The 23199-nt window shown below is 44.1% G+C and overlaps 1 protein-coding gene across 4 annotated transcripts; it reads right to left on the bottom strand.

The window, feature by feature from the left end:
• Positions 1-756: 756 nt before the first annotated feature.
• Positions 757-23199, bottom strand: LOC106561456 (BTB/POZ domain-containing protein 10-like). Of its 4 annotated transcripts, XM_014125440.3 has the most exons (10): positions 22540-22683; positions 16305-16385; positions 9690-10238; positions 5516-5727; positions 4704-5019; positions 4516-4618; positions 3189-3309; positions 2533-2730; positions 2040-2150; positions 757-1555 (listed from the first exon to the last, which is right to left on the bottom strand). In XM_014125440.3, the coding sequence occupies exons 4-10, from the start codon at positions 5673-5675 to the stop codon at positions 1251-1253; spliced, it is 1314 nt and encodes a 437-aa protein (XP_013980915.1). In that variant the 5' UTR covers positions 5676-5727; positions 9690-10238; positions 16305-16385; positions 22540-22683; the 3' UTR covers positions 757-1250. The 4 variants fall into 4 exon arrangements, with proteins under 4 accessions (XP_013980915.1, XP_013980913.1, XP_082813487.1 ...); XM_014125438.3 differs by lacking the exons at positions 9690-10238; positions 16305-16385 and adding an exon at positions 23058-23199 and having other exon boundaries at positions 22540-22687; XM_082957361.1 differs by lacking the exon at positions 9690-10238.

Genomic DNA, 23199 nt, shown 5'->3' with positions numbered 1-23199 from the left:
GTCACCACTGCTAGATACCTTGACATCCAGCAGCTGCTGACCATCAACACAGTAGCTGTTGACTACTTAAAGGCCCCGTGCAGTCAAATGTGACTTCTGTGTTTTATATAGGTTGGAATAATACTGTGAAATTGTGAAAATTATAATACCCTTTTAGTGTAAGAGCTGTTAAGAAAGACCGCCTGACATTTCGGCCTGTTTTTGTTGGGATGGCGTTTTGGCCTGCCTGGTGTCATCACCAGGTGGCAAATTAGTTAGACCAATAAGAGTTCCAAACCTCTGCCAAGAACAGTTTTCAGTTTTTCCCTCCCAACACAGACCACTTCCAGCAAAACTTATTGTTGAGAAATAGCTTTTTGCTAAGAAGCTGTTTCTTTAATTGAAAACAATCACAATAAGGTACTTAGTTATCCACAAATAATTTGATATTGAGATAAAAACAGCTACATTGGACCTTTTAAGTTCAGTATACAAGCTATTGATGACTGAGCCAGCTGATAAGGTGCGACTATGTTAGGCTTGCTCTCCAGTTTCAAGTGTTGGACCATATTGGATCTTTACGCTCCATTGACTAAGTAGGAGTGGCTAATGAACAACGTGTCAGCTTAGCTTAGGTCCTCTACAGCACAAGCAGACATTGCAAATGTATAGCAATGTGATAAGAAAAACAAATTGACAATTAAATAATATATTATACGCATTGACAAATTGGGATACGATTCTCAATCGAACTGATGGAGTCATGAATGATGAATGTGAGATGAATACAAATGTATTTATTCTGAGACCAAAGCATCACAGCGAGGCTTCCCTGGTGGTGGACTACCTATAGTAAGATTCTAAATCCGCACCGCCATACCACATGACCAGGGGCAGGGAACCCTTTAGGAACTACAGTACTGTAACTGTACACAGCAGCACTACACACACAGCTCATCACATGAGGACCCACAGACAAGTTTATTGTGATACAATCTGCTTTTTTCCCCCTTCAAAATGAAAAGAATACGTCAAATATTCTTGATAAAAATAAATCTCCTTTGGTTAGTTAAAAAAAACAGTGCAGACAGTGCAATGAGGCAATCGTTTACTGTGTGCTTTGCTTCTCCTTCCTTGGCTATTGACAGTATATACCAGTTATCTTTTGAGGCTTGTAAAGGCAATGTGGTTTCTGCTGCCCAACTTCCTTGTCACTACAGTGCTCTGTGGAGGGAGAAGAGGGTGGAGTGGAGGGGGACGGGGGCCCAGTCTCAGACAGCCGGTGAGGGGGCGTCTGGGTCTGGCTCGTAGTGGTAGCTTGGCTGAGGCTGGATGTCCAGTTCGTCCACCTGAGGACCAGGGTGCATGTTGACCAGCTGGTCCTGGGGAATGTCTGCAGCGGCGGCTGCCAGGTTGGTGATGGACTTGCTCTTCACACACTGGAAGTCAACATGGCGACTCTTGCCCTCCTCCTTCTCCCAGGACATGCGGATGAAGGGCCTCTGGACGTAGTTGTAGATTACCTCTGGCCGGCTGCCGGGACGCTTCTTCACCTTCTCCTTGTAGGTGGGGTAACCTGGGAGGATAAAAACAGACATTTTGGTTTAGGAGTTAGTGACATTAACGTTTTCTGTTCAAATACTTCTCATCTTATAAAAAAAAAAATGGATTGGTTAATAAAACAATTGTATTAAATGCATGATGTTGTATTAGAAGTATATTTATACAAAAAGTGTGGTCTTCAATATTTTTTACCCAGTTGGGGTAACCCTTTAGGCTATATTGAGTTGCTCTTACACCTGCAATAACACGTTTATTACTGTACTAGTAACAACATTGTCACATGCTGTAACATAGTAATAGGGCCTGTTAGTATTACATACTAATAATGGATGAGTGATTCTGGTAATTACAGGATTACTATGCAGGCTTAAGAGTAACTAGTGTAACTAGTGTTACTCTTAAGTGTTATCAGAAATTGTATAGATATGAAAGTAAAACTTCTTGATTGACATTATGTGCAACAAGGAATAAGGCAGTTTAGTGATGATCCACCATACCTTCAATTCCTAGTCTGATTTTCTTAAGTCCTCTTTCTTTTAATACTGATTTGGCAACGTCACGATTCTCTATGTACTTGAAGAATCTGTACAGTTTTGTGCTGTATATAACTGTAAAGAAAAATGAAAAAGTATTATAGTTTATATAATTAAATGTCATACATATTCTATGTAAAATAACACAGGCATTCAGCAATACAGATAAAGCTGGTGAACCAGTGCACTCAGTCTATTTCCTGTGTTTTGTATCATATTTGTACAACAGCTGATGAAACACTTGTTTATTTTTTACCACTTTAATGAAAAACCATCACAGTAAGTAACTTGTTACCCAGAACTAATGCACTGGCCCTTTAACATGTCATCCCAGTCAATTATAATCTCGGGCAATTCTTTTCACAGCGATACAAACCACTCATGCGTGACTTGATGAAATGGCTTGCTTGTAAACTACTATATCAACAGAGCCAGTGACGTGAATGACCTGACTCACTCTGAGAATACTCCTCTCCCATCTGCGGAGGGTACTCCTCATCCCAGTCCACCACGTCGTCGTCTGTCAGGACCACTACGTGACACTCCCTCTCTCCGTTCTGGGCGCTGGCCACCATCAGAGGCAGCACCATCTCCTCTAAGTAAAACTCAAACTGACGCCTCGCCCCATCGTTGGACAGCTCGTGCATGAGTGCACCTGGAAAATAGGAGCAGGTAGAGTGAGACAACAAAACTTAGCTTATATTTCAGGGTGAGAACTACACTCAAGCATGCGCGCGCGCAGCGCACACACACACACACACACACACACACACACACACACACACACACACACACACACACACACACACACACACACGGAAAACTAGACACATACACATTTAAAACAATGTCAATCAATAGCCCACATTGTGGAAACTCTGCAATCACCTGACATGCATCAAACCTGTAAGCTAATACTGACTTAGTTTCAGAGCTGTGACACCTGCTCACCCACAACATGTCAACACCTCCACAACACCAAACACACAGCAGGCTAAATAAACCTAGCATCGAATACAGAACAATGATATGGAATGAAATATTACATGTCTTTTATCTTGGCATTATAATGAGAAAAAGAGGGTCTGATGGCATATAGCTATATACACTCACTGAGGTCTCTACACTTGATGGTGCTGTAGTCGAAGGAGATGCAGAGGTAGTCACATGCTTCTCTCAGCTCGGGAATGGAGATACCATCAGGACAGCGGATTATCCCAGATTTGTAGTAATCCTGCCATTTAAAAATCACACAGGAAAAACCAACAGGCAGCCATCACGGAGGCTGCTCTGCGCACACACAGAACAGAGCCTTCAGACAACAGCAAACGGCAGTGACGTCACTGCCTTCCTACCACCCCCACAGACCCATTTACAGCCAGAGAAACATGGAGATCATTCAAGTATAACACTGAAAAGAAAATGGATGGAGGCTGCAGCAGCAACGCTGGGCTATTCACAAGATAGTGCCTGAAACGGCTGTTAGCTTACTCTGTGCCCTGAATGCTAATGCTGCCAGCCATATTTTTCCTCTCTCCCTGCTGTTTTAGTCGGGTCGCCTTTGGCGGTAGAGCTCTTCACATGCCGAGCACAGATCTGTACAACGAGACTGTTCAATACTGACAATCCAAGATAAGCCTTGAAATCAAACAAAGAAGTGCATTCACCATGTTCTTGAGTCCCGACTATCCACATTAGCCTCTCCCCCCCATACAAATAGGCATAGAGATGCGAAATTGCTATGCTGACATGCGAGAACAACGTACAGCCTGTGAGTCACACAGAAAGCTGCTCTTGAGCCTGAAATAACATCCAGAAACCCTATGATACGCACACAAACAGATGCCATTACCTGGTTGTTCTCCTCCCCTGTGTCTCTGGAGAGTTAAGTGGAACAGCGGGGCGAACAAACACAAAAATGAAAGCACTAGCATGTTGTACAGCATTAGTATCTCTGATCCCGGTCAATGTGCCTTATGTAACACTGATTATCTGCCCTGCATTTCCACACTTCCGCAAAATACACAATATATCAGACGGACAACCTCAGAGATTGTTTGTGAACAATCTTATTTGTCAAGGTATTACTAGAAAGTAATTGCATACAAATGCACTATAAGCCCTTGAACAATATGGAAATTATGCTGCAACCATATGCAAATAAAATATGTATTGACCCCTATACATTTGGCCACTTCCCAATCTCTGGTAATTGAATAATAAAAGGTGCTTGTTTTAGAAAGGTCAGAACACTGAATGCCTATTCTTCTTCTTAATAAAATATATAGGGGATGGGGATAGAAGGATCTATGAGAGAACGTATTTTCCATTCCAGTCATTAATGACGCAGCAGCGTAATCCTTCACTTCGTCAATACCAACCCATCTCTGGGGACATTAGGTGAAACTGTATGACATTATCAAACCACAATGAGTCTTACCAGGATGGCTCTGAAAACAGTTGAGCTGATTCCATCTGCCACCTCAAATTCCCCTTTGTCATTGGGCCTGGTAAAATTGTATTCCCTTCCGGATCCAAACATTCTACGAGAGAGGAAAACATTTGGTTTGAAATTAACTATCCCTTTAATTTTCTGTAATATCCCTTTGATAAAATATTTTGCTGTACCTTCCCAGCATGGTGTTGGGCTGAGCAGTGAAGATAGCCGGGTCCACCACGAAGCGGGTGTTGTCCACGATCAGAGTGACCCTCTCGGCCGTCCGTAACGTGCGCGCCCCCTCCTTGGCGTTCTCATAGACGTAGATGAGGTCACAGGGGCTGTGGACGTGTCCGTGGCCCAGGCCCTTACAGTGGGCCTCTTTGCTGAACAGGCTGCTCCTGCTGCTGCTCACTGCGATGCAACTGGGCCCCACCAACATCATGGCCCTAGGCGGCCGAGGGCTTGACGACCTGGAGGAAGAACCACCCTCGCCCCGCTCACGATCTGGAAGAGACAAACAGACAGAGTACCGTAGGTAAGGCTCTAACATTGCGGTCTCATCACACTGTTGCTGGTTGCCATAAGGATGAAAAAAGGCATTGAAAGCTTTCGCAAGAGCCAAAATGCTTTCCTTTCAAGGCTTGATTATTCAACTGTTACTGTAGTAATTTAAACATCATTCAGTTCGGCCATTGGCTTAATTCCCAGAGTGGGTCTAGACTGAGTAGCAGTCATATGACTACCATGGCTCCGCCTCTGGGTGAGGCTTTAAGAAGATTTCTACGTGATGAAACTACTTCAGACACTGATTTTGTGTAGTTAGAAAGGGCCTCAATCTAACAGCTGGACCTGAGGCATCTGAGACAGCCTTGTTACGTCAGTGTCTCATCATTACACTGTGTGGTTCTGTCGCATAGCAGTACTGGATTACAGAATGAGCAACGGGTACAGCCAGGGTGTTGTTCCAGTGATGGAGATGAAACACTGGGAAGCTACTCACCACTGTTGTGCTGTCGGGTGGGCGAGGTGATATTCCTGATGCAAGGGGTCAGCTGACCCTCGCTCCTCTCGTGGGAGGAGTCTCGGGAGCGGTCGCTGGAGCGCCGGCGGTCACTGTCCCTGCAGCGGTCGAGGCCTCCGCTGGCGCCATGCAGGTTCATGTCGACTAGGTCGGCCTCCAGTTGTGGGACTGCTGGGAGGCGGGGCTGGGCACTGAGAGAGGAGAAGATCACACACACCCAGTCAGAGATACACACATGAGCACTGAGGGAAAAGTGAACATTTTGCATGCTTCTCTGCAGAGAAAAGTGGGTAAAAGCCTGCAGTAAACTCATGTGAATCCTCTGTGTGAGAGGTTGAATGTTTTTTTTGTAGTGCTGACCGCTGCAGAAAGATTGCCAATACAACACTACTGCTTGCTGCCTGCAGCTCGAGCCCTATACTCTGAGAAACACATTAGGGAATGAATCCATGTGAAACAATCCCATTGAACTCCCCACTTAACTGTGGGGACAACACATAAATTGGACTATTACTCCTCTTGAGTGGCCTTTGTAAAATCTGAAATATTACACTGATGAAACAGACTACCCACAATGCCTGAAGTACCAATAATAATTTGTTCTTAACTGACTTGCCTAGTTAAATGAAGGTTAAATAAAATAAAAAATAAATCAAACCAAACACCTTCAAAAATAATATTTATTTCCCATTGAAGTATTTAAACGTTAAACTCTGTCTGTTGCAGAAGAGCCTTTCTACAGGGAAATTGAGAAACTGGTCATCCCATTGAGACAAGCAGAGACAGAAGCAGGAAGCATTGTTCTGTTATCTGCAGCAGCCTCTTTACCTCTGAAACCACTCTCACACCGTCTGGTTTGTCTAGTCTGGCCAGCATGCCATACAGAAGGTCTCCCTAATAAAGAGCGGCTCCTGCCCCAGGGACGTGATTATGAAATATGATGAGGCTGAAGTGAATGCCCTTGGAGAGAATGGACTAGAGAGAGCAGCACATTGAGGAACCCTCAAAGACAGGAGAGCTTTAAAGAAACTGCTTTATAGTCCCTCTAATGGATGACGTCCGTCCACCTTCTAGTTCCCCATAGAAAACTGTGTCCAGTCAACCGTAACAGGGTCTGACATCTGAGTTCGCTGCCTCCTCCACTGATGGAGTCCCAGAGAATGAGAAAAATCACAGACCTGGGGGACTGACTGGCTGACTCAGAGCAGCAGAAATCAGTCATTTCACTACATGTGGAGAACAACCAACTTACTTCATGCGGCAAAATAAGGCAGAATGTCATGTTATTCAATTTTGTGTCCAAATAATTGCTGTCTATATTTTGGCAGTGGCTGAATGGATGCTAAACAGTGGTCCAGGATGCTAGCTCCCATCATGCAGTATGCAGGTCAGAGCCAGGCAGGCCTGCTCTACAGTATGCGAGTCCCCTGCACTTTGAGCAGCTTGTCCTCATTACTGCACCAGTAAAGAACACTGCCATGTAAACAAAAACTGAACCAAAAAACAATGAGTAGACTTTCCCCAGATGGTGTGTGGACTTTATCCTTTTGAGAAATCTGAATAATAATTTTTTTAATCATTAGGTTGGGGAATGTGATTAAAAGCATTGGACAGCATTGGAGATGTCCGTGAATGTAGGATTCCATAACAGGCTGGTTATGGAATGGTGCCCCTATTGCACTCAGCAGAAATTCAGGTCAGCAAACACAGCAGCATCAACCCCTTTAGGCTATCTACTCGACCTATTATCTACAATAGTTTGGCATAATTAGAATTTTTAATATAGGGTAGAATGTCCAACAGGAAGGATTTTTGACCAGATTGTTTAATGTATAAAACAAATCTTCTTCCAGTGCAAGAAGCAGGCAAGTCTAGCACGATCTGCAAACAATGGATCAGTGAGAGCGATATCGTTCATCTCATCTTTCATGCAGCAATACAAAGCTATATCCATCCACATATCAATGGCTCCCGCGATTACCTCACATAGAATCTTGAAAATAGCATTTTTTTCCACGAAATAACTTGGGATGCAAATTGCATGGTTGAATATTATATGACTGTGATAAGAGAAAAAAATCCACAGATGCACTTGTGTTATAGGCGTCTGCAGCATTGAGTCCCGTTACTTAAAGAAAAAGGTCCCATCAATAATTTAGAGCACTGAGTGCTGACACTGCTACTTTGATGTTAAACAGAGAAGAATGCACGCTAGTGTCGAGGGTTTAACCCTTTACAAAAAGGTATATAAATAAACCCTATGCGTTCTGATCGGCAAACCAAGAAATTAGACACTTCCCTTTTAAAGACACACTCAGTCTTGCTTTATTTTCCCCTTTCCACATTGCTATTCATTAGAATGCGTGGAAAAGCCGCATAAAAAACAAACACATCGAATTAATATTGACAAAATATAGGAAATCAACATATGCCATAAGAAACAGAATGAATGGGATGATGAGCATACCTACCCGTCTGTATCGCACGGCAAATTAAAGACAAAGCAGCACGGGATGAGCTGAGGGATGAAAGCACAAAGGACTTGGGCTCCTCCGAACAATGCAGGCTTGCCAGCCGGTTTAGCATAGTTGGGCATTACTTTCGAACTTCAGCATTATTTCGTAGACTCCGATTCAACTTTCTAGCTGTGAGAGCACAGCCTGAAAATTCTCTTTCAAAAAGACTCGATCGCACCAATAACAAACAAAAAAATTGAGACAGGAGGACCAGTCATTCAATTCAGACAGGGAGACCCGTAGATATGAATGGCTGTGCGCTTTTTTTCCCACGAAATCGAGTGAGCCACACACAGAGCAACCCTCCTGACGTAGGCGTAGCCCGACCTCCCTGTCTACTCTCCTGATCATACCTCAGTGGTCCTGATACTGCCCGAGTTGACACGATTCTACTTAGCAGCATCAAGCAGCATGGCTTGGCTGATTAAATAAAATAGCTGGCTTATGAAGGACATGACAGAGCACCATTTGACCTCTGGACTTGACTTGGCTGTCAACGAATATGCCAATATGTGCTTAAAATGTGTTCTGTTAGTTGATGTTAAATGATGTAATTTGAGCTAGAGATGTTCTTATAATGATTGACTCCACAGATAAGGGCTATGATTGACAGAGGTGTGTGGGGATTTTTTGAGTAGTCTATCCAGAGAGGTAGGGCTACAACAATAGATGTATCAAATGATACCCAACGCTTTGACACATGGTGCATATTGTGGACTATTAATCATGTCATTCTCTTGCTTAATAAACACTTCATAACACTATTTTGATATTTGTATTTAATCTATAGGCTACTTTTCATTGTCTGAATTAAAATAATGTATCCAAATATACTTAGCAGCTTCTTATTCCATTATCAAAAAGCCTGTTAATGCATGCAGATGTCAAATTATTGATTGAATCTGTACATGTTTACAATTATTGCAATTTGCAATGCAAGTGTAAGCTCGATTTTCAGTGAGTGTTTAGGTGGAAGAAGAAACATCAATATGGTTGTCGTCATTGGGCTTAACTGGTGGACCTTTGTGCATCTCTTCCACATGAGGGAATAGCCATAGCCGTAGACCAGGGGTAGACAACTAAATTCAGCAGCAGGCCAATTTTTGTCAGAGTGGCTCGTCAGGGGGCCAAACCCGGACGACGCTGGGCCAATTGTGTACCGCCCTATGGGACTCCCAATCACGGCATGATATGATACAGCCTGGAATCAAACCAGGGACTGTAATGATGACTCTTGCACTGAGATTCAGTGCCTTAGACCACTGCGCCACTCGGGAGCCCAAGTGTATGAAATAAACACTATTATAAACTGGGTGGGTCAAGCCCTGAATGCTGATTGGCTGACAGCCATGGTATATCAGACCGTATACCACCGGTATGACAAAACATTTATTTTTACGGCTCTAATTACGTTGGTAACTAGTTTATAATAGCAATAAGGCACCTCAGGGGTTTGTGATATATGGCCAATACTGATGGCGCTGATAGAGATGGCAGCTTCGCTTCAAGTCCTTAGGAAACGGTGCAGTAATTCGTTTTTTTATGTATTATTTCTTACATTGTTAGCCCAGAAAACCTTAAGTGTTATTACATACAGCAGGGAAGAACTATTGGATATTAGAGAGACGTCAACTTACCAGCACTACGACCAGGAATACAACTTCCCCAAAGCGGATCCTTTGTCTGCACCTCCCAGGGCATTTGAACTGATTCCAGAGGCCGACCCAAAACAACACCGTCGGAGGAGAGGGTGCCGGAGCGGTCTTCTACTGAAGCTTCGGATGCGCACACACCACCCACTGCTTCCGAGTATATTGCTCGCTAATGTCCCGTTCCTAGTTATCAAAGTCGCCGAAATTAGGGCAAGAGTTGTTTTCCAAAGAGATATTCAGGATTGTAATATACTCCGTTTCACAGAGACATGGCTAGCTGGGGACATGCTGTCAGAGTCCGTAGAGCAAACAAGATTTTCAGTGCATCGCACCGACAGGAACAAACATCTCTCTGGTAAGAAGAAGGGCGGGTTTGTACATTTCATGATTAATAACTCATGGTGTAATTGTAACAACATACAAGAACTCAAGTCCTTTTGTTCACCTGACCTAGAATTCCTCACAATCAAATGCCGACCGTATTCTCTCCCAAGAGAACTCTCCTCGGTTATCGTCACTGCTGTGTATATCCCCCTGCAAGCGGATACCAAGACGGCCATCAAGGAACTTCACTGGACTTTATGCAAACTGGAAACCATACATCCTGAGGCTGCATTTATTGTAGCTGGGGATTTTAACAAAGCTAATCTGAGAACAAGGCTACCTAAATTCTATCAGCATATCGATTGCAGTAGACGAGCGAGTAGCACACTCGACAACTGCTGCTCTTACTTCGACAATGCATACAAGGCCCTCCCCGCCCTCCTTTTGGCAAATCTGACCATGAATCCATCTTTTTGCTCCCCTTCAAAAGGCAGAAACTGAAACAGGAAGCGCCCGTGCTTAGGTCTATCCAACAGTAGTCTGACCAGTCGGATTCCACACTTCAAGATCGTTTCGATCACGTGGACTGAGATATGTTCCGGGTAGCCTCAGACAATAACATTGACGTATACGCTGACTCGGTTAGGAAGTGTATAGGAGATGTTGTACCCACTGTGACCATTAAAACCTTCCGTAACCAGAAACCGTGGATTGATGGCAGCATTCACGCAAAACTGAAAGCACGTACCACCGCATTTAATCATGGCAAGGCAACTGGAAACATGACAGAATACAAACAGTGTACTTATTTCCTCTGTAAGGCAATCAAACTAGCAAAGCGTCAGTATAGAGACAAAGTGGAGTTGCAATTCAACGGCTCAAACAGGAGACATATGTGGCAGGGTCAGACAATCACGGACTACAAAAAGAAAACCAGCCGTGTCGGACATCGACGTCTTACTCCCAGACAAATTAAACAACTTTCTTTCGCGCTTTGAGGACAATACAGTGCCACCGACACAGCCCGCTACCAAAGACTGTGGGCTCTCCTTCTCCGTGGTCGACGTGAGTAAAACATTTAAAACGTGTTAACCCTCGCAAGGCTGCCGGCCCAGACAGCATCCCTAGCCGCGTCCTCAGAGCATGTGCAGACCAGCTGGCTGGTGTGTTTACGGACATATTCAATCAATCCCTATCCCAGTTTGCTGTCCCCACATGCTTCAAGATGGCCACCATTATTCCTGTTCCGAAGAAAGCTAAGGTAACTGAACTAAATGACTATCGCCCCGCAGCACTCACTTCTGAAAGCATGAAGTGCTTTGAGAGACTAGTCAAGGATCATATCAACTCCACCCTACCTGTTACCCTAGACCCACTCCAATTTGCTTACCGCCCCAATAGGTCTACAGACGATGCAATCGCCATCACACTGCACACTGCACACAGCCCTATCCCATCTGGACAAGAGGAATACCTATGTAAGAATGCTGTTCATTGACTACAGCTCAGCATTCAACACCATAGTACTCTCCAAGCTCATCATTAAGCTTGAGACCCTGGGTCTCGACCCTGCCCTGTGCAACTGGGTCCTGGACTTCCTGACGGGCCACCCCAGGTGTTGAAGGTAGGAAACAATACCTCCACTCCGCTGATCCTCAACACTGGGGCCCCACAAGGGTGTGTTTACAGCCCTCTCCTGTACTCCCTGTTCACCCACGACTGTGTGGCCATGCACGCCTCCAACTCAACCATCAAGTTTGCAGACGACACTACAGTGGTAGGCTTGATTACCAACATCGACGAGACTGCCTACAGGGAGGAGGTGAGGGCCCTTGGAGTGTGGTATCAGGAAAATAACCCCTCACTCAATGTCAGCAAAACAAACATACATATCGGATGAACCATTTAGAAATTATAGAAGCTTTTGTACATAGTCCCCCCCATTTTCGGGCATCAAAAAACATTGGACAGTTTAACATAATGTAGAATAAAGTAATCATTGTTAATATTTGGTCGCATATCCTTTGCATGCAATGACTGCTTGAAGTCTGCGATGCATCGACATCACCAGACGCTGGGTATCTTCCCTGGTGCTGCTCTGCCAGGCGTGTACTGCAGCCATCTTCAGTTCCTGCTTGTTTCGGGGACTTATTGCCTTCAGTCTCCTCTTCACCATGTAAAATGCATGTTCAATTGGATTCAGATCCGGTGAATGACTCGGCCAGTCAAGAATTTTCCACTTTTTGGCCATCAAAATTCCCTTCGTTGCTCTATCAGTATGTTTAGGGTCATTGTCTTGTTGCATGATGAAGTGCCGTCCAATGAGTTTGGAGGCATTTGGTTTTATCTGAGCAGATAGAATATTTCTGTAGACTTCAGAATTCATTGTTCTACTTCTGTCTGCAGTCACATCATCGATGAAGACAAGTTCCCTGTTTCACTGGCAGCCATACAGGCCCAAGCCATAACACCCCCTCCACCATGTTTCACGGATGAAGTGGTATGCTTTGGATCATGGGCATGTCTTTTTTTTCCTCCACACTTTCCTCTTTCCATCACTCTGGTACATGTTAATCTTTGTCTCATCTGTCCACAATACTTTTTTCCAGAACTCTTGGGGCTCTTTTAGGTGCTTTTCAGCAAACTGTAATCTCGCCTTTATGTTCTTCAGGCTTATCAGTGGTTTGCATCTTGTAGTGTACCCTCCGTAGTCCTGCTGGTGTAGTGTTCTACGTATGGTATACTTTGACACATCTATACCTGCATCCAGGAGAGTGTTTTTGATCTGTTGGGCTGTTGTCAGGGGGGTTTTCTTCAACATAGAGAGTATTCTCCGGTCATCCACTACAGTGGTCTTCCTCAGTCTACCGGGTCTTTTGACATAATTGAGTTCACCGGTTGTTTTTTTCTTGTTAATGATGACCCAAACTGTTGACTTGGGCATGCCCAGGGTTTTTGCAATGTTCCTGATTGATTGATTTTCATTTCTGAGCCTTATGACGGCCATCTTCATTTGCATCCACACTGCTGTCTTCCTCATGTTGTCACACCCCAACAACAACCTCCAAAGACAATAGCAAAGTCTAGAATCAATACTATTCATGAACAGCTCTCCTGCATTCACTAACGACACAAATGAATACACCTGCCTAACGACACACATCTGTGAAGCCAATTCAACAAATACTTGTAGTACCTTAAAATGGTGGGACCATGTACAAAAGGTGCTGTCATTTCTAAACGGTTCATCCGATATGTATGAAAATACCCTCAAATTAAAGCTGACAGTCTGCACTTCACCCTCATTGTCACTGTATCCTTTCAAACTCAAAGTGCTAGAGTACAGAACCAAAATAACAAAACAATGGTCACTGTCCAATGAATTATGGTGCTCACTGTATATATTCTCATCCCATTCCTTTACTAGATTGTGTGTATTAGGTTTTGTTGTGGAATTGTTAGATATTACCTGTTAGATACTGCTGCACTGTCGGATCTAGAAGCATAAGCATTTCGCTACACTCGCAATAACATCTGCTAACCATGTGTATGTGACCAATAAAATTTGATTTTAATATACCACGGCTAAGGGCTGTGTCCTAAGAACAGCCCTTAGCCATGGTATATTGGCCATATTCCACATCTCCTCGGGCCTTATTGCTTAAATATACATTGATTAGAGTCAATACATGTTAGAATCATCTTTGGCAGCGACTATGGGTCTGGGGGGGACAATGCAAAAATCTGGGAAGCCATTTGATTAGCTGTTCAGGAAACATATGGCTTGGGGTAGAAGCTGTTATTAAGAAGCCTTTTGGACCTATACCTCGTGCTCCGGTATCGCTTGCATTGCAGTAGCAGAGAGAACAGTCTATGGCTAGGGTGGCCATTTTTAGGGCCTTCCTCTGACACCGCCTGGTATAGAGGCCCTGGATGGCAGGAAGCTTGGCCTCAGTGATGTACTGGGCCATATGCACTACACTCTGTAGTGCCTTGCGGTCGGAAGCCGAGCAGTTGCCATACCAGGCGGTGATGCAACCCATCAGGATGCTCTCGATGGTGCAGCTGTATAACCTCTTGAGGATCTGAGAACCCATGCCAAATCTTTTCAATCTCCTGAGGGGGAAAAGGTGTTGTCGTGCCCTCTTCACAACTGTCTTGGTGTGTTTGGACTACTTGGGGCGGCAGGGTAGCCTAGTGGTTAGAGTGTTGGGTTAGTAACTGAAAGGTTGCAAGTTCAAATCCCTGAGCTGATAAGGTACAAATTTGTCGTTCTGCCCCTGGACAAGGCAGTTAACCCACTGTTCCTAGGCCGTCATTGAAAATAAGAATTTGTTCTTAACTGACTTGCCTTGTTAAATAAAGGTAAATTTAAAAAAATGATAGGTTGTTGTTGTTGGTGATGTGGACACCATGGATCTTGAAGCGCTCAGCCTGCACCACTACAGCCCTGTTGATGAGAATGAGGGTGTGCTTGGACTCCCTTTCCTGTAGTCCTTTGTCTTCATCACATTGAGGTTATGTTATCCTGGCACCACACTGCCAGGTCTCTGACTTCCTCCCTATAGGCTGTCTCATCATTGTCGGTGATCAGGCCTGCCACTGCTGTGTTGTTGGCAAACTTGATGGTGTTGGAGTTGTGCTTGGCCATGTAGTCATGGGTGAACAAGGGAGTACAGGAGGGAACTGAGCGGGCACCCCTGAGAGGCCCCCGTGTTGAGGGTCAGCCTGGCAGATGTGTTGTTACCTATCCTTACCACCTGGGGGCGGCCCGTCAGGAAGTCCAGGATTCAGGTGCAGAGGGAGGTATTTAGTCCCAGGGTACTTAGCTTAGTGATGAGTAGTCAATGAACAGCATTCTCACGTAGGTGTTTCTTTTGTCCCGGTGGGAAAGGGCAGTGTTGAGTGCAATAGAGATTGCATCATCTGTGTATCTGTTGGGGTGGTATGCAAATTGGAGTGGGTCTAGGGTTTCTGGGTTAATGGTGTTGATGTGAGCCATGAACTGCCTTTCAAAGCACCTCATGGTTATAGACGTGAGTGCTACGGGTCAGTATGGTGGTCTGCTTGAAACATGTTGGTATTCCAAACTCGGTCAGGGACAGGTTGAAAATGTCAGTGAAGACACTTGCCAGTTGGTCAGCGCATTGTCAGAGTACATGTCCTGGTAATCTGTCTGGCCCAGCAGCCTTGTGAATTTTGACCTGTTTGAAGATCTTACTCACATTGGCTACGGAGAGCGTGATCACACAGTCGTCAGGAACAGCTGATGCTCTCATGCATGCTTCAGTGTTGCTTGCCTCGAAGCGAGCATAGAAGTCATTTAGCTCATCCGGAAGGCTCGTGTCACTGGTCAGCTCGCGGCTATGCTTCCCTTTGTAGTCCGTAATAGTTTGCAAGCCCTGCTACATCCGACGAGCGTCAGAGCCGGTGTCGTATGATTCAATCTTAGTCCTGTATTGACGCCTTGCCTGTTTGATGGTTCGTCGGAGGACATAGCGGGATTTCTTATAAGCGTCCGGGTTAAAGTCTGGCTCCTTGAAAAGGGCAGCTCTACCCTTTAGCTCAGTGCGGATGTTGCCTGTAATCCATGGCTTCTGATTGGGTTATGTACGTACGGTCACTGTGGGGACAACGTCATCGATGCACTTATTGATGAAGCCAGTGACTGATGTGGTGTACTCCTCAATGCCATCGGAAGAATCCCGAAACGTATTACAGTCTGTGCTAGCAAAACAGTCCTGTAGCTTCGCATCTGCATCACCTGATCACTTCCGTATTGAGCAAGTCACTGGTACTTCCTGCTTTAGTTTTTGCAGGAATCAGGAGGATGGAATTATGGTCATATTTGCCAAATGGAGGGCGAGGGAGAGCTTTGTACACATCTCTGTGTGTGGAGTAAAGGTGGTCTAGAGTTTTTTCCCCTCTGGTTGCACATGAAACATGCTGGTAGAAATTAGGTAAAAAGTATTTAAGTTTCCCTGCATTAAAGTCCCCGGCCACTAGGAGCACTGCCTCTGGATGAGCATTTTCTTGTTTGCTTATGGCCTTATACAGCTCATTGAGTGCGGTCTTAGTGCCAGCATCGGTTTACGGTGGTAAATAGACAGCTACGAAAAATATAGATGAAAACTCTCTTGGTAAATAGTGTGGTCTACAGCTTACCATGAGATACTCTACCTCAGGCGAGCAAAACCTAGAGACTTCCTTAATAATATTACATTTTGTGCACCAGCAGATATTTACAAATACACAGACCACCACCCTTTGTCTTACCGGAGACAGCTGTTCTATCTTGCCGATGCACCGAAAACCCAGCCAGCTGTATGTTATCCATGTTGTCGTTCAGCCACGACTCTGTGAAAAATAAGATATTACAGTTAATGTCCCGTTGGTAGGATAGTCTTGATCGGAGCTCATCCATTTTATTATCCAATGATTTGCACGTTGGCTAATTGGACTGATGGTAGAGGTGGAGTACCCACTTGTCGTCAGATCCTTACAAGGAACCCCAACCTACATCCCCAATATCTGTCTCTTCTTCCTGCGAATGACAGGGATTTGGGCGTTGTCAGGTGTCTGAAGTAAATCCTTCACATCTGACTCGTTAAAGAAAGAATCTTTGCCCAGCACGAGGTGAGTAATCGCTGACCTGATATCCAGAAGCTCTTTTCAGTCATAAGAGACAGTGACAGAAACATTATGTACAAAATAATTTACAAATAATGCGAAAACACACACACACAATAGCACAATTGTTAGAAGCCCGTAGTACAACAGCAGCCATCTCCTCCAGCGCCATCTCAATTTACAAGGCTTTTCATGTAGGCAAAAAAGTGTATCCCTTTGCCGTGTTTTTTGGGGCAATATTACTTTAGGGCTTTGTAACATACATATTCATGTTTATTCTGTATATTTGCATTCTTCTTTTCATTGTCATTTCAATCATTTTGGAGTCACTACAGTGTTGAGCCAGACTCAGTTTTCACCCATCACAGCCACTGAACTCACAGCCACTGTAGCTATTAAAAAATAAATAAAAATAACCACCAACGGCCTCATGGTGACATCCCTAAGCAGTTTCCTTCCGCTCCTGCAGCTCAGTTCAGAAGGACGACTGCATCTTTGATATGTCTGGGTGGTTTAATACATCATCCACAGAATAATAAGTAAATGGACCATGCTGAAAGATATATTCAATGTCTGATTGTTATTGTTACCCATCTACCAATCACTGTTCCCTGGTCTTTGTAGTTGAATTTGTGCTTGAAATGTAATACTTACAGATTTATGTATGGGCACAGAGGAAGGGGTAGTCATTAAAAAAAATCATGTCAACCCCTTATATTTCACACAGACTGAGGTCATAGACAGTCATTTGGAAAGTATTCAGACCCCTTGACTTTTTCCACATTTTGTTACATTACAGCCTTATTCTAATATTGTTTATTGTCGTCCCCCCCTCCCCCCAAACTACACACAATACTCCATAATGACAAACATTTTTTAAATACACATTTACATAAATATTCAGACCCTTTACTCAGTACTTTGTTGAAGCACCTTTGGCAGCAATTACAGCCTCGAGTCTTCTTGGGTATGTGCTACAAGCTTGGCACACCTGTATTTGGGGAGTGTCTCCCATTCTTCTCTGCATATCCTCTCAAGCTCTCTCAAGTTGGATGGGGGAGCGTCGCTGCACAGCTATTTTCAGGTCTCTCCAGAGATGTTCGATCGGGTTCAAGTCCAGGCTCTGGCTGGGCTACTCAAGGACATTCACAGACTTGTCCCGAAGCCACTCCTGTGTTGTCTTGGCTGTGAGCTTAGGGTCGTTGTACTGTTGGAAGGTGAACCTCTGCCCCAGTCTGAGATCCTGAGCGCTCTGGAGCAGGTTTTCATCAAAGATCTATCTGTACTTTTTGCCGTTCATTTCTCCCTCAATCCAAACTAGTCTCCCAGTCCCTGCGGCTGAAAAACATCCCCACAGCAAGATGCTAGTTTCCTCCAGATGTGACGCTTGGCATACAGGCCAGCAAACATTTCTAAAAACCTGTTTTTGTTTGTAATTATGGGGTGTTGTGCGTAGATTTGAAGAAAACATTTAAGTTAATCAATTTTAGAATAAGGTTGTAATGTAATAAAATCTGGAAAAAGTCAAGAGTCTGAATACTTTCTGAATGCACTGTAACATGTATGCCAATATATGCCATATATGCTAAGCCAAATCTTACATCTGAACTATACAGAACAAAAATATAAACGCAACCTGTAAAGAGTCAGTCCCATTTTTCATGAGCTGAAATAAAAGATCCCAGAAATTTTCCATACGCACAAAAAGCTTATGGAGTAGTATTTATTTCTGTAATAAAGCCCTTTTGTGAGGAAAAACTCATTCTGATTGACTGGGCCTGGCTCCCCAGTGGGTAGGCCTATGCCCTCACAGGCCCAGCCATGACTACGCCCCTGCCCAGTCATGTGAAATCCATAGATTAGGGCCTGTGACTGATTTCCTTCTATGAACTCTAATTCAGTAAAATATTTGAAATTGTTGCATGTTGCGTTTATATTTTTGTTCAGTATAATTTAGGCTTGCCTAAACAAAGGCGGAGAATACTTAAGCAATGACTATGTCTTACTAATTCAATGTATAAAAAAATAATATTTCATTGTATTGTGTAGATCAATGACCAAAAATGACATTTAAATCTATTTCAATCCCACTTTGTAACCCATTTTTTGCTACATTCCGGGTGATTTGTGTATTTCTTAACTAAAAATGTGGGGGCTTAAAACTGATTCCCGGGACGGTTTTGGCCCGTCTGTTGCTGACGCCTGCCGTAGACACATTTTTAGGTTGTTGTTGTCGTCGTCTAGGGCTGGCACAATAAATCCTATAAAATCGACAATTAGGGACAATAACCATGAACCACCACCAAAAAAAGTATAACAAATGTTCTTTTTTTTTGTAGGCCTAAAGGCCAAATCAGAGGTCTCCGGATATCCAAAGGACAAACCAATAACTGCAAATACTTGATCAGCAAATTGTATTTAGCATAGTGTTCAAATATGAAGATATTAGTGTAATAATGACCAAATGAAAGTTAAAAATCAAAATGGTGCTGTCTTCTTTTGGATAACATGACAAAATTTAATGAACATGCATTGCTTTCTGTGAGATGTGCAATGCTATTCATCAAGCACACACACAACACAGTAGTTGAAAGAGCAAGTAAGCAGATGCAGAGTTGCACCCCTTCTGAAAAAACCTACACTCGATCCCTCCGATGTCAACAACTACAGACCAGTATCCCTTCTTTCTTTTCTCTCCAAAACTCTTGAACGTGCCGTCCTTGGCCAGCTCTCTTGCTATCTCTCTCAGAATGACCTTCTTGATCCTAATCAGTCAGGTTTCAAGACTGGGCATTCAACTGAGACTGCTCTTCTCTGTGTCACGGAGGCTCTCAGCACTGCTAAAGCTAACTCTCTCTCCTCTGCTCTCATCCCTCTAGACCTATCTGCTGCCTTTGATACTGTGAACCATCAGATCCTCCTCTCCACCCTCTCCGAGCTGGGCATCTCCGGCGCGGCCCACGCTTGGATTGCGTCCTACCTGACAGGTCGCTCCTACCAGGTGGCGTGGCGAGAATCTGTCTCCGCACCACGTGCTCTCACCACTGGTGTCCCCCAGGGCTCTGTTCTAGGCCCTCTCCTATTCTCGCTATACACCAAGTCACTTGGCTCTGTCATATCCTCACATGGTCTCTCATATCATTGCTATGCAGATGACACACAATTAATCTTCTCCTTTCCCCCTTCTGACAACCAGGTGGCGAATCGCATCTCTGCATGTCTGGCAGACATATCAGTGTGGATGATGGATCACCACCTCAAGCTGAACCTTGGCAAGACGGAGCTGCTCTTCCTCCCGGGGAAGGACTGCCCGTTCCATGATCTCGCCATCACGGTTGACAACTCCCTTGTGTCCTCCTCCCAGAGTGCTAAGAGCCTCGGCGTGACCCTGGACAACACCCTGTCGTTCTCCACTAACATCAAGGCGGTGACCCGATCCTGTAGGTTCATGCTCTACAACATTCGCAGAGTACGACCCTGCCTCACACAGGAAGCGGCGCAGGTCCTAATCCAGGCACTTGTCATCTCCCGTCTGGATTACTGCAACTCGTTGTTGGCTGGGCTCCCTGCCTGTGCCATTAAACCCCTACAACTCATCCAGAACGCCGCAGCCCGTCTGGTGTTCAACCTTCCCAAGTTCTCTCACGTCACCCCGCTCCTCCGCTCTCTCCACTGGCTTCCAGTCGAAGCTCGCATCCGCTACAAGACCATGGTGCTTGCCTACGGAGCTGTGAGGGGAACGGCACCTCCGTACCTTCAGGCTCTGATCAGGCCCTACACCCAAACAAGGGCACTGCGTTCATCCACCTCTGGCCTGCTCGCCTCCCTACCTCTGAGGAAGCACAGTTCCCGCTCAGCCCAGTCAAAACTGTTCGCTGCTCTGGCACCCCAATGGTGGAAGAAGCTCCCTCACAACGCCGGGACAGCGGAGTCAATCACCACCTTCCGGAGACACCTGAAACCCCACCTCTTTAAGGAATACCTGGGATAGGATAAAGTAATCCTTCTAACCCCCCCTTAAAAGACTTAGATGCACTATTGTAAAGTGGTTGTTCCACTGGATATTATAAGGTGAATGCACCAATTTGTAAGTCGCTCTGGATAAGAGCGTCTGCTAAATGACTTAAATGTAAAAATGTAATAATAGGCTAATTCTGTCACGCCCTGATCTGTTTCACCTGTCCTTGTGATTGTCTCCACCCCCTCCAGGTGTTGCTTATTTTCCCTGGTGTTTTCATCCCTGTGATTCCTGTCTCTCTGTGCCAGTTCGTCTTTTATGTTCAAGTCAACCAGCGTATTTTTCCGGTGCGCCTGCTTTTTTATTCTCTCTTACTATTCCTCCCGGTTTTGACCTTTGCCTGTTTTTCTGGACTCCATTCCCGCCTGCCTGACCATTCTGCCTGCCCTGACCTCGAGCCTGCCTGCCATTCTGTACCTCTGGAACTCTGAACTGGTTTTGACCTTTTGCCTGTCCACGACCACTCTTTGCCTACCCCTTTCGGATTGTTAATAAACATCTTGGACTCTAACCATGCCTCCTGTGTCTGGGTCTCGCCTTGTGCCCTTATAAATTCAGTATCAGTCAGCTGCTCCTCTTCCGGTCTCTGCCCAGTGCCCCACAAACACCTCAGTTATCACACCTTCCACTTAAAAGGGATACTGCGAGATTCTGGCAACTTACCCAGAGTGAGAGGAACTTGTGGAAATCATTTTAATGTCTCCTAATACAGTATGAAAGAAGTTAGCAGTTGTTTCGCCAGCCAATAGTAATAAGCGTTAGCGTAATGACTGAAAGTCTACAGGTACGCTTCTGTATGATTTTGTCAAATAAACCACTGATACACTAAAACCCTACTCCACAATATTGTTCTACAACTGTAATTGCCATCGTATTGAAAATACTGTTCTCTAGTGCAGAAAATATACCCGCTGCAAATGTCAAACCTGTGCACACCCATCCTTTCTTTATGCCTGGTTTTATAAGAACACACAATGCAGGAGAAAGTCCAAACACCTTTTGAAAATGAGGCCCTAAGCTATCAGCACACGGTATGTGAGTCATGGATCTCTCTCAACCAATCATCAACCTTTTGGCCTAAACTCGGGAAGAACATGGAATTGAACCAGCACAAATTATTTAACTGTTTGTTTGTTACTGTCAATATTCAATAAAGAAACAAACACATTGTTACATTTCTAGGTCAGGGCAATTCCACGGTAACGGAATTATGCAGAGACTCTGATTTTTCACTTTTAAATGTATGCCAAACTAAAACCTTTTGATTTCAAAGTTTAACAAACCATGCAACTCTACGCACAATGTCTACTTTGAACAATTTACACAGTAAATAAAAACAAAAATTCTCAAAACTGTGCAGATGCAGTTTGGTAACAGAATTAGAATAACACTAAGGGAGATTTTACAGTAATTTCGTTACCAGACTGCATCTGCACAGTTTTTCCTGTAAATGTGTTATTGTAAAATTGTCAGTGGAAATTGTTAAAAGTAGTTCTTGTGCATTGATTTCAAAGTTTAACAAACCATAGAATTCTATGTTTTTTGTTTGGTATAGGCTAAATTTTAAAGTGACAAATCTGAGTCTCATCATAATTCCATTACCTTGGAATTGCCATAACTGCCTGTCATATTTCTGAATGTAAGTGAAAAAACATTGTCAACTTAAATAATGGCCACTTCAGAATGCGAGGTAATTCCTGAAACTAAACAATCTTATTCATATGTAAAAATGGTATTGGGCAGCTGTCTTGAATGCTGAACAATCAAGCATTTTCATGAGTCCTACTGTGCTGTCCTTGTTATACAATTATTTCTGTAAGTAACAATACAGTACTCTTCAGTAATAAATCCTAGTTTTATCACCTTGAGTGTCTGTGAAGACTACTTTCCCAGTTCTCAGTGTCGCTTGAGTTGTCCTCTAAATGCAGACAATCAGCCATCACAGGTAGGTAGGTAGGTAGGTAGGTAGGTAATCAATGAAGAATCAGCCACCACCAGCACTTATGACATCCTGTTAATAGAAAACATAGGCCTACATGTTTATTGTTCGCTTCACATTAGTTCAGGATTTCCCCAAACCCGGTCCTCGGGACCCCAAGGGGTGCACGTTTTGTTTTATTGCTCTAATACTACACATTTGATTCAAATAAATCAAATAATTATCAAGCTTTGAAAATTTGAAAAACCAACACATGCACTCCTTGGGGTCCCGAGGAAAGAGTTTGGGAAATGCTACATTAGTTGAAGAAACGTAAATTACATGCTATATATTATTACAACAACCAGAGCCTTCCATTGGCAAAGGTAACTTATTCTCTACCTAACGTTAGCGAGTTAGAATTCCTATACAACAAAAATAATGTAGTCTTGCGTTACCATACCTCCAAAATCACATCGTTGTCATGCCTCCCTTAGAGTTCTGGAGAATGTTGTATTGCAAAAACGGTTTGAAAGGTCCAACGGATCCCAGCGGGTAGATTTTAATTGGATGTTTCATTTCAAGAACCCTCCCCCACACGCCGG

Source organism: Salmo salar, chromosome 10, assembly GCF_965601325.2.
Source record: "Salmo salar chromosome 10, fSalSal1, whole genome shotgun sequence".
NCBI classification, from domain to species: domain Eukaryota; kingdom Metazoa; phylum Chordata; class Actinopteri; order Salmoniformes; family Salmonidae; genus Salmo; species Salmo salar.
The sequence above is the reverse complement of the archived record's forward strand: the minus strand, read 5'-3'. Positions and strand labels throughout refer to the sequence as shown.

Coding starts and splice junctions, on each gene's coding strand:
- LOC106561456 (XM_014125436.3), bottom strand. CDS start 8,132: ATGCCCAACTATGCTAAACCGGCTGGCAAGCCTGCATTGTTCGGAGGA. Junction 5,020..5,515: donor CACCCGACAGCACAACAGTG/GTGAGTAGCTTC, acceptor TGTCTCTTCCAG/ATCGTGAGCGGGGCGAGGGT. Junction 2,731..3,188: donor CATCAAGTGTAGAGACCTCA/GTGAGTGTATAT, acceptor CCTATTTTCCAG/GTGCACTCATGCACGAGCTG.